Source organism: Tupaia chinensis, unplaced genomic scaffold (assembly GCF_000334495.1).
Source record: "Tupaia chinensis unplaced genomic scaffold, TupChi_1.0 Scaffold000113_1, whole genome shotgun sequence".
In the NCBI taxonomy this organism is placed as follows: domain Eukaryota; kingdom Metazoa; phylum Chordata; class Mammalia; order Scandentia; family Tupaiidae; genus Tupaia; species Tupaia belangeri.
Genome location: NW_006159577.1, coordinates 4224925 through 4242115, shown reverse-complemented (window position 1 = coordinate 4242115; position 17191 = coordinate 4224925). Strand labels below are relative to the sequence as shown.

Below are 17191 nucleotides of genomic sequence, written 5' to 3'. Positions count from 1 at the left end.
AAAAATAAGTATTACCCTAAGAATCACTTCTTAAAGCTTCTCAATGGTAGACTTTCTTTTAAAGGTAAACTTAGGTATAAGGGTGTTATTTTCTTTTAATTACCAGAGGACATGTGTGCTCACCAGAGAGAGAGGAGAGGGAGAAAGCACTCCCCAGTGAGACGTGGTCGTGCTGCAGTCCCTTCTTCATCTCTCCCTCCTGCATATTGCACATGCATCCCACATTTCTCAAGGCTTCGGGTCTGGGACACAAGAACTGCACAGTAGACCTGCTGCTTTAACCACCATGTCATGGGTTAGCGTTTTTGTTTATTTAAGTTTTTGTTATAGGGCATCAGTGTTTGCTGGAGAGAGAGAAACAGACACAGAGAGGGGAAGTGAGAAATCAATTCCTGGGGAATGGCCATGGCACAATCCCTTCTCAACTTCATTCTCCTCTTAGGATTCTGGGCACACACTCAAACACACCTAGCATGATTTTCAAGCCACTGGTTCCTGGACTCAAACCGTGGTCGGTCATGTGGGAGTCTAGCTCTTTAACCACTATTCCACCTGCTGACCCTTGGGCTGTCATTTTTTTGTTCATTTTTGGTTTTTTGCTATTAGAATGTGTGTGCTCACCAGAGAGAGTGTGAGGAAGTGAGAAATCACCTCCCGGGGGAATGGCCACACTGCATTCCCTTCTCTATCCTCCTCTCAGGATTTTATGCTTGCATACACATGCACCTACTGTGATTTTCAAGATGCCAAGTCCAAGCCAACCACGCAGATGGCCATGTGGGATCCATGCATACCACCTGCTAGCTCACTATTCCTTCTATTACGGTCACCACCACTACTATGTTCTTAGTAGTTGTAGTAGAAATAGTCATTAACAATTAGTGAGCTTTTACTGTATGGTAGATACTATGACAAACCCTTGATATGGATAGTTGACTAATCCCTAAAAAACTACAGAAGGCTAGTCTCTGAATTTTACAGGTAAGAAAACCAAGACTCTGTGAGGTTTAAACTGAGAGGTTAAAAATCACTTCCCAAAATCACATAGCTATTAGTTACCAAACTCCAGAGTCTGTTCTCTTAACCCTTGTGTTGTACTATATCTCACTAATAAAAACTGGAAAAAAATAACTAGCCATGGAAACCACAAAAGTAAAGCTGCGTTGGGCCCCACAGGGCAGGGCAGAGAACTCTGTACCCCTTGATTGCCTATGCCCCCTTATGTAGGAATGCTCTTGACAGTGATGTCTTAGACACCAGCAGTGTTATATTCTGGTTTGCCTATTGAAGAGGTCAGTGAAATGCAAATACATTTGGATAATGAGTTCCATCTAGAGAGTTCTGTCTTGCTGATAATGTGTGGGAGCTGCCGGCAGCCTCGGCGGACTGGCAGCTGGAGTGGATGCGATTGCCGCCTCCACCTGTGCGGCTTTCTCCACCTGGGCTGTTAGCTGCTGCGCACTGGGAGAGTGAGGCGGGCTACAGTGGAGCCTGACTCAGTGATTGAGGACAAGATCATCAAGCCCATGTTAACCGAAGTACATGTTTAGGATTTTGTTAAAGAAAGTGGAAACTAAATGGAAAGAATCTTGGAAGATGCTCGACTGCTGTCTTTTTTCCAACTAGTCCGAAAGGGAATACCCCCCCATTCAATCTGGATTGATACTTCAGATCATTGGATCCATTCATCAGATCTGAAGTACAAAATATTTTCCAGAACACTTCAGTTATGGAAGATCAAAATGAAGATGTGTCCCCAAAGAAAAGTAGTCTTTGGCAGATAAGTAATGTAATGTCATTTGTGATCCTCTCCAGAAAGAGGTCATCAGAAGGAAACTCTCAAAAAGAAAAAGACTTGTGTTTTAAGTATTTTGACCAGTGGTCTGAATCAGATCAAGTGGAGTTTGTGGAGCATCTCATTTCATGAATGTGTCATTATCAGCATAGACATTAACTCTTACCTGAAGCCCATGTTGCAGCAGGACTTTATTACTGCTTTACCAGAGCAAGGCTTAGAACACATAGCAGAAAACATCTTTTCCTACCTGGATGCCAGGCCTCTGTGTGCAGTAGAAATGGTATATAAAGAATAGTAGAGCGTGATCTCAGAGGGAATGCTTTGGAAGAAGCCAAATGAAGGAATGCTTTATGGAAGGGACTTTCAGAATGAAGAGGGTGGGATCTGTTTTAAGAAGAGACCCACAGCTGACCCTTCCAACTTATTTTATAGGTCGTTATACCCAAAGATTATCCAGGATATAGAGATTATAGAATCTAACTGGCAGTGTAGACGACACAACTTGCAGAGGACTCAGTGCCACTCTAAAAATAGTAAAGGTGTCTACTGTTTACAGAATGATTATGAAAAAAGTTATCAGTGGCCTATGAGATAATTCCACTAAGATTTGGGATAAAACTAGCCTGGAATGTTTGAAAGTGCTAACAGGACACACAGGCTCTGTCCTCTTTCTTCAGTATGACAACCATGTCATTGTAATAGGCTCTTCAGATTCTACAGTGAGAATCTAGGATGTCAACACAGGTGAAGTTCTTAACACACTGATCCACCACAGTGAGACTGTGTTGCATGTACGCTTCAACAATGGACTAACGGTCACCTGTTCCAAAGATTGTTCCATTGCTGTGTAGGACATGGCTTCTGCTACCGGTATCACTTTACGTCATGTCTTGGTTGGCCACCATGCTGCTGTCAGTGTAGTACATTCTGATGGTAAGTACGTCGTGTCTGCCTCGGGTGACAGGACCATCAAAATCTGGAGCATAAGTGCCTGTGAATTTGTTTGAACTCTCAGTGGGCACATGCAAGGCATTGCCTGTCTCTTCCTGGGATTGGCTCATTGTCAGTGGATCCTCAGATAACACCATTAGACGTATGGGACACTGAATGTGGCACCTATTTAAGAGTCCTAGAGGGACATGAAGAACTGATCAATGCATCCACTTTGATAACAAGAGGATCGTCAGTGGGGCTGCTAACTGGAAAATTAAAGTTTGGGACTTGCAAACTTTGCCCTCAGGGACTTTGCCCTTGACCCTTGAGCCCCAGCCAGCACCTTGTGTCTGTGCACGTTGGCGGAACATTCTGGACATGTGTTTTGGCTACAGCTGGATGAATTTCACATCATCAGCAGCTCCCATGTTGACACTATTTTTATTTGGTATTTCCTTTTTTTTTAATCTGTCATTTGGTTTTTAATTCTTACGTCTTATGATATAATTTACAAATCTATGTTGATAGTATATCTCCTCTACTTTAACCCTTCTAATAAATTGGCAAAATCATCATTACCAATCCCACACATACAGTAGTTCTTCAGTTTCTATGTGGTTTTGAACAGTTGTCTAACAATCCTGAAATATAACTTAGTCTGACTTAGATAATATAATTCAAAGGTAAAATTTAATGTGCTACTAAATCTTGTCACACTGACTTTCAAAAGTGTCTGACCTTACAAATCATTTATAAAATATGTAAAGTGTTACATATTCTTTATTTGATAGTATACAGAAACCACACTAAAATGTCATTCAATAAGTAAAAGGCAGTATTTTGGATACAGGGAATTCTAATTAGATTGGTAGAGTTATGACCAAATATATAAAGTAGACATCACTACCTTATCTCTAGCCTTTGCTTTAACAGGTTAATTAACACGAATAAAAGCATAGGTGAGTCTGCTTAGTTTTGAGAAGTGAAGGGATTTCTTCAGCATTTATATATTCATATAACTAGTTACATATAAGCCTAAGTAAAAAACCAGTCTCCAGTAGGTTTTGAGATGACATTCACCATCTTTGTAGAAAGATGAGTATCACTAATGAATTACCAATTATATCTTTAGAAAGGGCAAATAGTAATAGCACTTACTGAACTGAAATTTCTATCAAAATTTCAAAAAAAAGCAACATTCATTTAACCACAATCCAGTCTTACTTAAGTCAGGATTGTCCAACAAGAATATCCTGTTAGCTATTCATGATCTGAGTTCTGATGGAGGTAAGTTAAAATATGGCACACACAAAAAAAGGCGAGACATTTCCATTTTGTCATAAATAAGGCAGTGGCCACTTATTACTCATTGGTAGCTTTTTAAAGATAAGCTATTAACTCTGCTCTCTCTGACTTCTTTTTATGCCAGCGAAGATCATTTTTGCTCCAGGGATGTACTTTGGATTCTCCAAATCCTCCCTCAGTGTATCCTCTCCCCAGGGGATGCCTTTGTTCTTGTTGGCATCTGTGTAAGAAAATCCAGGGCCTGACCTGTCTTCCACCCATGGAGATTTGGGCCAGTCTTGTACTCGCCTCCCTTTTCCATGGTGTGGCACTGGGCACACTTCTGAACAAAAATCTTCTTGCCTTTCTCAACATCACCCATTTTTAATTCTCTCTCTTGTCGCTTGGGAATAGAATTACCACTCAGAAACCAGATGTTCTGCTCTTATTTGGGATTTCTTAAATGTGCCTCTCAGTGCCCAGAATGAGATCCATTCTCCCTCCAGAACATACACTTATATCTCCAGGTAACAGTCTGCACTTTCACCCACTTCAGGGTTTCCTAATCTTGAACTACTGGCTATATGGCTACGAAATGCCTGCCGGAGTTCATTCACAGCTGAGGTATGAAGCTGGAATTGGCCCTACATGCTGGGTAGGTACAAAGCAGCCTAACTTTTCAAGTACTGACTGACACTTCTCACCTCCGATTCCAGCTCTACTTTGAGAAGGATATCTTAAGCCTCACCACCTTCAAGTAGAACAGAAGCCTATTTCCTTCCCCTCTCAGTGAAAAAAATCTAACTGTTCAAATGTAAATTGTTCATGGAGGAGGAACACGCAGTCTGTTTTACAGAAGTAAATCAAGAGAAGACTTAGCCTCTGATTTATATTGCTTTGCACTTTGGTCTAATATTAAGAAACAGCATTCTTCTTCAGTGAAATTTTGGGTATCATACATCTACCCTTAATGTCCAGGCTTTCCTTTTCAGAAGTTAGAATTCACGGGACCAGCAGTTAGCATAATGGCTATGTTGCTGCACTCCCATGTAGTTGACCGTGGTTCGCGTCCCGCACCCAGTGGCTTAAACTCATGTGCTGGCGCGTGTGCGTGCTTGCCCAAGATCCCGAGAGGAGAATGGAGGAGAAGCGATTGCAGCGTGGCCATCCTCCCTGGGAGGTGATTTCTCACTTTCTGTCTCTCTGTCTGGCGAGCGCACGCTCCCTATAGCAAAAGCCTCTCAAAAAAAAGTTAGCATTCTCCTTTTGACTGTCCAAGTCATTATGAATTCTGACTTGTTGTATTAGAAACATGTTGGACAATGAAGTCTCTCTGGATTGTTTTAGTAATATTTTTGGATCACACCTTTTTTCTGTACCAACTTCTTTTAATTTAAAGAATGATAAGCCAGTTATATTCTCTTCCAATAGATAATATCACTCTTTTCTTTTATTCACTGTTCTCTGTGCTCCTGTCATCTCCTGATATTTAGTAAAGTGACACCTTTGTATATGTGTTTGCCTCCTAATTTAAAACACTGCATCCACATGTAGACATAACGTACATAACAGTTGAAGTCAAGGTTGCTGGAATCAGGGCACTCTATGTCTGTGACACCAATAGAGTATGTTCGCATTTGTCCACACGCTGGGCTCAAGGACCTGATACTAGGGTTGTTGTGGATGGCGTAGAATCCTTCCTGCAGTATTCATATATGTTTTTATTTTGTTGTCATCACGTGTGTGCACGTGTGTGTGTGCGTGCCATATGTGTTTTTAATGAGAATCTTGTTTTAAAATGTAATAGCTTTTTTTTTTTTGGAGAGGATTTTTGCTATAGGGCGTGTGTGCTCTCCAGAAAGGCAGACAGAGACAGAGAGACAGAAAGCGAGAAATTACCCCCCCAGGGGATGGCCACCCGCAATCCCTTCTCCTCCATTCTCTTCTTGGGATCTTGGGCACGCACGCGCCCAGCATGAGTCTAAGCCACCAGGTCTGGGACTGGAACTGTGGTCAACTACATGGGAGTTCAGCCACATAGCCATTACGCTAACTGCTGGTCCCTTAAAAAATGTAATTTCTAAAGTTTAACACAAAATGGTTTATTTGTTGTGCAGTTTATACAGTAAGGAGGTACTTTCACATCTTTTGTTGTCCTTTTCCTTCTAAGTACTCCTGAGTACTAGTGGTCTGTTCCCTAGTGTGCATTTGGCTTCACTGTCAAACATCATTTTCCTGTGCAGTAGCGACCCCAGGAAGGGAGAATAAGAAGGTCCTCCTCACCATGTTTTGCACTCTCTAATCTGTGCATCCTGACCTTGGCAGTATGTCAGCAGGGCCTGCATATGCATTGGAGCCTGCAGAGCAGGTCAGGCTGGCTCCAAGGCACCTGGTGAAGAGAAGACGCTCCTACCTGGTGTGAGTCCTTGAGCCCGTGAATCCCATCCACTTATCTCTGGTGTCTCCCATTGCTATGGCCTAAGCAGGGTCTCAGAGTTCCTGAGTGTTTCAGAGCCCGAATGTGTGAATGACACGGACCATGCATGGAAAGGGCAGGCATCCAAGTGGTCAGCATTCCTGGTCCCGTGTTTCATGGTGGGTTTTTATTTGCCCCCGCCATTGTTTCCAAAGATCAAGGAATGTCAATAACATTTTGATGGACCAATAGACAACCTCCTGTCCATTACCCTCCCCTAAAAGCACACGCTACTTACTACTCAAGGGAAGCTCCTCGCTGTTTTGTCCTTTGCCTTGAGAATGGCGTGGGGATCAGCACGTGTACATGTGCGATTCTTGTATTCGTTTATTGGCTTTGCTTTTTAGGTTTCCTTTTTCCTTTCTTAAAAATATATCTTCTCTCAAATATTACTAAATTAATTTCTGGTTTTGAGAGGTCGAGTCTCAAAGTGTAAAAAGTAAACCTCCATTCATAAGGTGGATGCTGTAATCTTGGCAGTGGTAATGAAAGTGCTTTAACTTTGACCAACTCTTCTTAAAGTTTTAGCATCAAACTGATTAGGAAGGCCCAGGGTGAGGGAAGGGGGAAGGGAGAAGGTAATTCTTCTGAATGAATGGATTTGTTTTGTTGTTTTGCATGTTTAATATAGAAGTTCCTGTTGTTGCTTGTGAGATCATGGCCTTCGAATATGCACACAACCTTTGAATTGTGCCTCCTGCATTAGAGCAGGGGACTTTGGCATCCAAGGAATTCTGATTCTCTGGGATTATCATAGTAATTCCCAGCCATACTCTGACTTTGTTTTGCTAACCATACTGAGCAACTGTGAATTACTGCTATATTCATGTTTTAAAGCACTGGTACAGTCTAGCTTTAATTATGTTTGCCAATTATCTGTTTAAAATAAATTTGTGTTTGAACAGCTATTGAAACTGTTAAATTGTACAGATGTTATTCTTGACAGTTTTGTACTGTGGAATGTGCTTAATAAAAAAACAAAAAGTTTGACCTTTGTCCAATGAATTGCTAAGTAATGTGAGTAAACCAAGTGTGAGTATTTTGCATGACTCCTAACCTGTCTTCATGCAGTTGTTACTTCAGCTACTGATTCAAAGCCAATACTCTTTAAAAAAAATATTGCAATACTCTGGGGCGGGGGGAGTTGATCATCTGAGAAATTTGTTTATTTAGGACAATTTATTGTTGGATAAAGGAGATATATAACATTTCACTTGTATTTATGTTCAAAAGCAAATTTTAAAATGTACTAAGTTCCCTAATTTTGGACTCCTTCATGGCCAACCACATTTGAGTCCCAGACCTGCCGACTTGCTTTCTCACTGTGTGTCTCTCTCTGTCTCCTTTTCTCTCTCTCTGTCTCTCTGGTGATTGTATCCTATTCAATGGGGACTGTTCCTGTAGCTAAGAAGAAACTTCCCAACTTGTCTGACTTCTTGGAAACTTCTTCCTCATGTCCTAAGATCTTCCCATTCAGAAGCTCTACTCAACATTACAACTAATGGACTACCCTTTGCTCCACTACAAACATTTACCGATGAGGAAATGATGATAAAGAGCTCAGGTAAGTAAATTACTCAACTTCTTCTTATTATTTCTCTGGTCATGAGTTGGGTCTACAGTATGAAATTACATATAAAGATATATTCATGTCAGTTTGTGAGTAGAGTTTTTGACATACTTTTTTTTAAAGTAATATATTGGATCATTGGGAAAGTCATGACATGTTTTTTCTGTGTAAAAATGCATCGTGACTTTCCCAATGACCTAATATGTCCAAGATTTAAAAAACAGCAACAGAATAAAAGTTAGTATGGTTAAAAGTTAAGTTTTCACCCCCTTTTCCTGGTTCTCCAGGTCTTGTCAGAAACACCCTAATTATCGGTTTGTTATTATATCCTTGCAGAGTTTAGGAGTACAGATATATTCCACTTTTATAAGATAGTTGGATTTTAGCATTTTACATAGCCTTTTGAATTGACCATTAATTATGAAATGCTTGTGTTTAAAAGAGGTGTTCTGAATCAAGAAGCAGAAGTGTTATGCCACTAGACCTTTAAGCAGCCCATATTCATTTATTCATATGTATAGTTGTGTGTATGTGTGTGTGTGTGTGTGTGTGTGTGTGTGTGTGTGTAAAATTATGACAAAATTGAAAATCTAGGGCCAGGCCAGCAGATGGAGTGGTGGTTGGCGTGCCAGACTCCTACATGGCCAGGCACATTTGAGTCCCAGACCTGGCGACTTGCTTTCTCTCTGTATCTCTCTCTGTGTCTCTTTTTCTCTCTCTGTGTCTCTGCATACCCTGTAGCAAATTGAAAAAATTATAATTATGATAAACAAGATTTAAATGGATAATTGTTTAAAAAATAAAATCTGGGGCCAGCAGGTCTCATGGTGTTTAAGGCACTGGATCCCATGTGGCTGACTCTCTGGTTTGGGTACCAGACCCAGTGGCTTGAAAAATATGCTGGGCACGTGTGCATGCCTGCCCAAAATTCTGAGAGGAGAATGGAGGAGAAGGGGTTACAGCATGGCCATCCCCCTCCTCCCCAGGCGGTGATTTCTCACTTTTCTCCTGTCTCTTACTTTCCTCCTATGTGCCCTATAGTTAAAAACTTAAAAAAAATCTGTAGCACAATACCAAAATTGTTGTTCTTAGAGAATATGGATGGTAAGTGTATTCGTTTTCTATTGCTGTGTAACAAATTACCACAAACTGGATGGGTTAAAATAATACACAGTAGCTCACAGTTCTGTACCTTAGATGTCCATGTGTGGCAAGTCCAGACTCAGGATCTCACAAAGCCGGCATCAAGGTGTCAGCTGAGAGCTGGAGCTCTCAAATCCAGTTTCATCTGGTGCTCAGAACCTTCCAAACTCACAGGCGTGGGTCAGGATTCAGTTCCTTGAACTTGTAGTTCTGTGATTCCTGTTTCCTAGTTGGCTGTCAGCCAGCAGTTGCTCTCCAGGCCTCAAGGGCTCTGTATTCTTTGCCATGTGGTCCCCTCCCTCTTTAAAACCAGTAACTGCCTATTGGGTCAAATCCCTGTCAGAGCACCTCCCCTTTGAAGGGATCACCAAATGAAGTTGGGCTCACCAACTATCATTTTCCTGTTGCTGAGTCAGCTGGTTTGGAACCTTAATTATGTCTGTAAAATCTCCTCACAGCAGCATTTAGATTCATTTTACATCGAAAAACTGAGAGAAAACAAACACATTTACACCAGGGGTTGGAAATCATGGGATCATCTTAGATATCTGCTTACCACAATAAGTAGATATTTTTTCCTTTGCTTTCCTCAACTTTTTTTTTTTTTTTTAAAGAACTATTCATTTATTATCACTGTTTTTCAATTTTGACCAGAGACAGACAGAGAGAGCAAGCTGCCAGGTCAGGGACTCAAACTGTGGTCAGCCATGTGGGAGTCTTGCACCTTTAACCACCATGCCACCTGTTGGCCCCATCTTCTCTCAACTTTTAGTTGTGGTCTCTGAGGTAAATGAGTTTGGGGTGGATAAGGAAGAAACTGAGTAAGTGGTCAAATATTTTACATGAATCAAAAGGACTTCCTTAGAATGTCTTGGTTCTGTGTTTTCATTCATTCATTCATTTACTACCTACTTTGTCCAAGCATAGAAGCAACAAAGATGGACAAAAAAAAAATCACTGCCTTTAAGAAATTGACAATCTAGTAACAATAACAGTCAAATAAAAGAAATAATTTCTTTTTTTTTTTTTTAAGATGGGAATAAAGTACCTCCCAGTGAGGTATGGTCACGCCACCATCACTTCTCCATTTCTCCATACTGTTGGGATTTGGGGCATGCACACACGTGTGCCCTGCATGTTTCTGAAGGTACCTACGTGTAGGACTACTATGTGCACAGTCAGCCATTTGAGATGTAGCTCCTTTAACCCCTAGGCCATGGGACTGGCCCAAAAATATTGGCTCATCGGAAAAGTCATGATGTATTTTTCTGTTTTTCTATGCAAAAATGAGTCATGACTTTTCAAACGACCCAGCAGTTTTAAAATAACATAGTAGGAGCTGACCTTGTAGCCTAGGGGTTAAGGGAGCTGGATCCCATATAGCCAACCATGTGATTCAAATCTCAGGCTTGAAAACACACCAGACCTATGTGTATACAAACCCCAAATCCTGACAGAATGGAGACATGGAGAAAAGCGTTTATTGTGGCATGACCACTCCCCATTGGGGAATTGCTCTTCTTGCTCGCTCTCGCGCTCTCTCTCTCTCTCTCTCTTTCTCTCTCTCTCTAGGGAGCACACACAAACTCGGGCAAATTTTTAAAAATAGTAAGTAACATAGTAAATGTCACAGAATATGTACAAAGCCGAGAGCACCTGAAATTTGTTAGTGGAAGTGAGAGCAGTCAGCATATGCTTTGCAGAAAATGCAGGACTTAAGCTATGCCTTTGAAGGATGAAGAGGAGTTTGCCAAGTAGACAAGGGAAGGTAAATGTTCTCGACAGAGGGAATAGCTTATGCAGAAATAAATACTGGAGCAAGCTGATATGCATTAAATTTCATTTCATTGCAGTTGCCTTGCCTACCCATCTGCAGCATTTGGTACTGTGGTGGTAGTAAAGTTAAGGTACTTTCATCAGAATGAATTCTAGATGTATGGAAGACTTGAGTGAAGAACTGTAAAGGTTTTGAATAGTGGTTTTCAACTGATGGTCATTTTTTTTTTCCCAAGGAATATTTAGTAATATCTAGAGACATTTTTTTTTTTTTATATTGCCACAACTTAGGAGTGGGAGTGCTACTGGCAGCCAGTGGGGTAAAGGCCAGGGATGCTGCCAAATATCATACAATGCCCAGGACAATAGACACTTAATCTGCCATGGAACTTAAGTGTGCTGAGGTGGAGAAACCCTGTTCTCTCTAAAATATTTAACGATAGCATAGTGAACTACTTGTATGTATGCCCACACATACATATATACATGTATAAACACATAATATATAATACATATATACATTACAGAATTATGTGTTTGTATAGCTATTATGTTGGGTCATTGGAAAGGCTATGACATTTCTTTATGCAAAAAATACATTATGACTTTTCCGACAACCTAATAGAAACAAATTACATGCAAAAAAAGTTTTCAGAAAGAAAACTTTGGAAAAATTAGTTACCTTTGGAGAGAGAGATTAGAGGCTTGGGGCAGGGAGCAAGGCTTTCATTTTTCATTTTGTGTTTTCTGTTTTATTTATTTTTTTGCACTAAATACATGTATTATGTTTATTGTCATAAAGGGTTACAGAGAAGGGTTGGGAAATAACATTTCTGAATTTAAAAAAAAACCGAAAACTTCATAAATTCCATTTGAAAACAAGAAGAGCACCAGTGTGTATTTTTTCTTATTAGTTAAAAAATAAAATTATGCCAGCAGACTATTAATGAGCTGCTGTGCTCTGTGTATTAACATAACGACCACAAAAATACAGACTTAATCCCTAATTCTTTTTCCTGCAGTTAGAAAATTTGCACAGGAACAAATTGCTCCTTTGGTTTCAACCATGGATGAAAATTCAAAAATGGAGGAATCTGTGATACAAGGATTATTTCAACAAGGGGTATATATTTTTTAATTCTTCTAATTCTAAACTTTGATAAGTTCATTCCAGTGTTAAAATGTATGTATACATTAAAATATTTAATGATAGCTAATGAACTATTTCCTAGTCGAAATTATTTGTGTTCTCTTTTAGATTGATTCCATAATTAATATTTTTACACATAAAAGTATTTTTTAAAAGAATTATTTATTTAATTTAATTAAAAAAAAATTTTTTTTTCAATTTGCTCCAGGGCATGCAGAGAGAGAGAGAGGAAGAGAGAAAGCAAGCCTCCAGGTCTGGGACTTGAACCACAGTGGGCCATGTTGGAGTCTAGCACTTTCACCACCATACCACCTGCTGATCCCATACATTAAAGGTTTTTAAAAATCGAGGGACTAGCAGTTGGCGTAATGGCTATGTTGCTGAACTCCCATGTAGTCGACCACGGTTCGAGTCCCAGACCTGGTGGCTTAAACTCAGGCTAGGTACGTGTGCGTGCATGTCCAAGATCCTGAAAGAAGGGATTGCAGTGTGGCCATCCTCCCAGAGGGGCGATTTATTGCTTTCTGTCTCTGTCTTTCTGTTGAGCACACGCACCCTATAGCAAAAACCTCTCCAAAAAAAGAGAAAAAATTAAATTAACATTTTAGATTGGAAATACTAAATACTAAGGTTGGAGATGAGAGAATGACTATTTTTTAGAACACTGGTTTTTAGAGAGAGATTTTTCCTACAGGGTGTATGCACTCACTGAAGAGACAGAGAAACAGAAAGAGAGAAATCACCCCCCAGGAGGGATGGCCATGCCACAATCCCCTCTCCTCCATTCTCTTCTTGGGATTTTGGGCATGTATGCGCACACTCCTGGAGTGCATTTTAAGCCACTGGGTCTGGGACTCGAACCTCAGTCAACTATGTGGCAGGGACATAAGCATTACACTGTCTGCTGGGCCCTAGACCAGTGGTTCTTAACCAGGAGTGTTTTTGCCACTTTTGACAGTGCCTGGAGACATTTTAGGTTGTGGCAACTGGGGTGTGCCAGAGCTAGAACTGCTGTTGAATATCCTGCAGTGCACAGAACATCTGCACCTACAGGGAGTTTCCTGGCTCAATAATGCCGTAGTGAAGAAACCCGACTTCAGATGGTAGAATTTCACAATATAGTATATATTCTTCCTGAATCCCTATGTGTGGAGTCAGTTCAGAAGCAGAGACGGTGTCTGAGTTCCACATTAACCAGGACAACAGATTTCCAGCCTCTTAAATCATGGGGCCTTTAATGGAAAGCTCAGCATATGAAATAGCTAGCTGTGGCTGGGTCAGAAGGAAGAGGTTATCACCATAGAGGCTCCAAGGAGAATGTTTTTAAAACTCATTGCACTTATTCACGATTTTCATTCTTCTCCATAGGTGTGAAGCGATATTTATTTTTTTTATTTTGAATACAAAGGACATCTTGTACTAGTAGCTTCTATTCAGAGCCATTAGCCTACATCTTGTCTGTCATCCTCTTTGAAAAAAATAACCTTTGCCATTTATCTAGATAGTTTTATTTCTTCCATTTTTAAAGTGGCTAGCTTTTTAATAAAAGTTATTTTTATTAGGACTAGAATTTTAGGGTGAGAATTTAATTTTTCTTTCTTTTTTTTTTTTTGGCTGGAGGATGTGTATATTCACTGTAGACAGAGACAAAGAGAAGGGAGGGAAAATGAGAAATTATAGCCCCCTTCCCCCTGTGGGGATGGCCACACCAAAATCCCATCTCCTCCATTTTTCTCCAGGTATTTTGGGCACATATGTGCACGTGCCTGCATGATTTTCAAGCTGCCAAGTCTGAGACTGAAACTGCTCATTCAGCCATGTTGTATTCAGCCATGATAACCTCCACACCATCTGCTGGTCCTAAAAATGATCGGCTTTCTTTTTTTTTTTTTTTCTTTCAGTTTGCTAAAGCACGTATGCACTCACCAGAAGCACAGAGAGAGAGAAATGGAGAGAGAGAGACAAAGAGGGAAAGTGAAAAAATCGCCCCCTCAGAGGGTATGGCTACTCTGCAGTCTTTTCTCCTCCATTCTTCTCTCAAAATTTTGGGCATGCATGCACACACATGTGGCATGCTTTTCAAGCTGCCAGGTCAAGGACTCGAACTACTCAGTTGGCCTGTGAGGTCTGGCTGCCTTAACCTCAGTGCCACCTGTTGGCCCTAACCAGTTTTTAAAGTATATGTAGTGGTGATTTTTCTAACTTTAACAATAGAACTCTTAAGAAAATGGAATCTTAGGTGGAACCACAGTGGATCAAACAGAAGTTCAGTAAGACAGGTAGACTCTGTGAATTCATTTCTCAGCCAGGTTTTCATCTTCATTGTTTGCAGAACCTCTAGGCTTCTCTGAGAAGTCTTATGGTTTCATGTTGAAAATCATTCTCTGAGGGATAGCTCCTATAGTCAGGGCTGTCTGCAGGGTGATCCATTGCCTGCACCTCTCTACCCATCTCCTTAAACTGCTCCTGCTTAGATGTAGCCTAGCCTGCCTCCCAGCTCCATTGTCCCAGCTCTTTGGTCACCTGCCATAGTAGCTAACAAAACCAATGTTTCCACTTTAGGAGAAATGAGTGACATTTTAAGAGAAAAGCAGTGTCTCCGACGGCCATTGAATTTATTATGCTCCTATAATTATGACCTCTTCAGTCTCTAGGCACACTTACATCCTTTAGTTCTTCCTCATAGAATGTCAGTTCTGGTTCTCTCACCATTTTAATCATCCCCCTTTGTGGTTCTACCTTCATAACAGCACCTTTTCCTTCATCCTAAAGCAAAACAGGCACAGTCCTGGCTGCAGCACCATGTGATCCCACGAGTGCCTGGAGAGAATAGGAGTGTTATTTTTTTATCTGTTAACAGCTGTGGATCTTGAATTACAAGTGTACAGATTCTCTTTCTGAAATGAGGACATTTAAAAACGGAGCACTGCAAAAGTTTTGTGTGTGAGTGTGCAGAAGTTACTATAAGTAACAAAAAATCTGTAACAGGAACTATCAGGTCATCATAAAAATCATGATGCATTTTTGCATAGAAAAATAAAAATATGTCATGACTTTCCCAATGACCTAATATATTTGTAAAGCCATTCCAACTGAGGAGTAGGTAACTTTCTTCCATTTCTTTATTACATTGAAATAAATATAAAGGAGGATATGTTGAAAAACCAAAACAGCCATGTTCAGTCTCTTAACAGGCAAATAGTTCTTACCAAGGAAGTCCATCAGAGGATGATTATATTATTTAAGACATTCTCTTATTCTGTTCCATTACCTTTCAAAGCATTTTACCTCTCTTATCTTCCTTTTTTGAATCTTAAAAGGGAACAAATTATAACATGTAATTTCATCTTTTTGCAAATATATATAGTATTGGCTATAGATATTTTTGTTACTTATAACAAAATAACTGTACAAAATTTTAAATTAAGAACATTTTATTTCTGAACTTGTTCTTGCAAGAAATCTCTCCATATAAAAATAGCTTTCTTAATCTATGTTTCTTGTTTTTCCTTCAGCTGATGGGTATTGAAGTTGACACAAAATATGGAGGAACAGGAGCTTCATTTTTTTCCTCTGTCCTAGTGATAGAGGAATTAGCCAAAGTTGATGCATCTGTGGCTGTCTTGTGTGACATCCAGAACACAGTAATTAATCCACTGATTAAAAAACATGGAACAGAAGAACAAAAAGCCACCTATTTGCCTAAGCTGACTACAGAAACAGTAAGTTGAAACAAGTGGTTGAGATGGATCTGATCTTTTCTAAGTTAAGTTAGTTTCAAGAAAGAAAAATGTTGACTTCATTATCCAAGACCCCAGTGCAGCCCCATCGGTTAATCAAATGGTGCTTAGTAAATTAATGTTGCTAGAAAAATACGCTCTGCCTCTCACGTGGCAGTTGGAATTCTAGAGAGTAATCATCAGACAATAAAATTATTTCCTTTTTTGTCCTAATAATTTTTCTAATACTTTTGTTCATGGTTTAATTTATATTGTGCTGTCTTTCTACTTTAATTACTAAAATCTATTTAAATAAACTTAACTATGTGTTCTTAAGTCTTTATATTTGTTTTAAACAAATAATAGGGTATGTTTTAGAAAATAATGCTGTCAGAATACCATTATTATTTTTTTTGGTAAGTCTAGGCTTTTTAAAAAATAGCTAACGGTTCATTTATAAATGTTCACTATGCCATAAATATTTATTATACATTGTATAGATACAGTTATTAATTTGGAATTTTTTTCCCTTACATGTGTAGGTAGGAAGTTTCTGCCTCTCAGAGGTTGGAGCAGGTAGCGACTCATTTGCATTGAAGACCAGAGCTGATAAAAAGGGAAATTATTACGTCATCAATGGGTCAAAGATGTGGATTAGCAATGCTGCCTATGCAGGGCTCTTCCTGGTGATGGCAAATGTAGACCCTTCTGTTGTAAGTTTGAAAACAAAATTTTGTCCTTTTTCTCTCACTTTTTCTCATTCTTTTTCCTTTTCTCCTTCCATTTCCTTTTTGAACAAAAACTTAAATTTTTCATTCTCTAGCACTGAAAATCTTACACTTGAACTGAAATCTTTTCACTCTTTTATTAACCTTCTAAGAGTAATATTGACATAACTATTAATGACATGAAGCACGATTTATTACTTATCTCCTAATATGTTATACAGAAAGCTAATCTTTAATTTATCAAATTTCATATTTTCAATTTATGTATCTAGGTTTTTTTTTTTTTTTTTTTTGAGAGATTTTTGCTATAGGGCATGTGCACTCACAAGAAAGACAGAGACAGAGAGAAAGCGAGAAATCACCCCTCGGGGGGGATGGCCATGCCGCAATCCCCTCTCCTCCATTTTCTTCTCGGGATCCCGGGGATGCACACACACGCGCTGGCATGAGTCCAAGCCACCAGGTCCAGTACTGGAACCATGGTCGACTACATGGGAGTCCAGTGACATAGCCATTACGCCAACTGCTGGTCCCAGTATCTGTTTAGTTTTAAGAATATTTTACTCAGCTGGAAAATAAAAACATAGCAAAATGGTAAATATATTTTATCTTTT

The 17191-nt window shown here is 39.7% G+C and overlaps 1 protein-coding gene and 1 pseudogene across 2 annotated transcripts in view; both read left to right on the top strand.

Moving 5' to 3' along the window:
* Positions 1 to 17191, top strand: part of ACADSB (acyl-CoA dehydrogenase short/branched chain) — a 63498-nt gene that overhangs the window by 28619 nt on the left and 17688 nt on the right. Inside the window, exons 2-6 of one of the 2 annotated variants that reach the window (XM_027770103.1) lie at positions 4572 to 4670; positions 7896 to 8055; positions 12003 to 12103; positions 15646 to 15852; positions 16392 to 16562. In XM_027770103.1, coding sequence (XP_027625904.1) covers positions 4572 to 4670; positions 7896 to 8055; positions 12003 to 12103; positions 15646 to 15852; positions 16392 to 16562 — 738 coding nt within the window. The remainder of the gene's footprint in view (positions 1 to 4571; positions 4671 to 7895; positions 8056 to 12002; positions 12104 to 15645; positions 15853 to 16391; positions 16563 to 17191) is intronic. The other variant, XM_006143927.3, reaches the window with a different exon arrangement.
* LOC102491389 (F-box/WD repeat-containing protein 11-like) lies at positions 1491 to 4546 on the top strand (annotated as a pseudogene).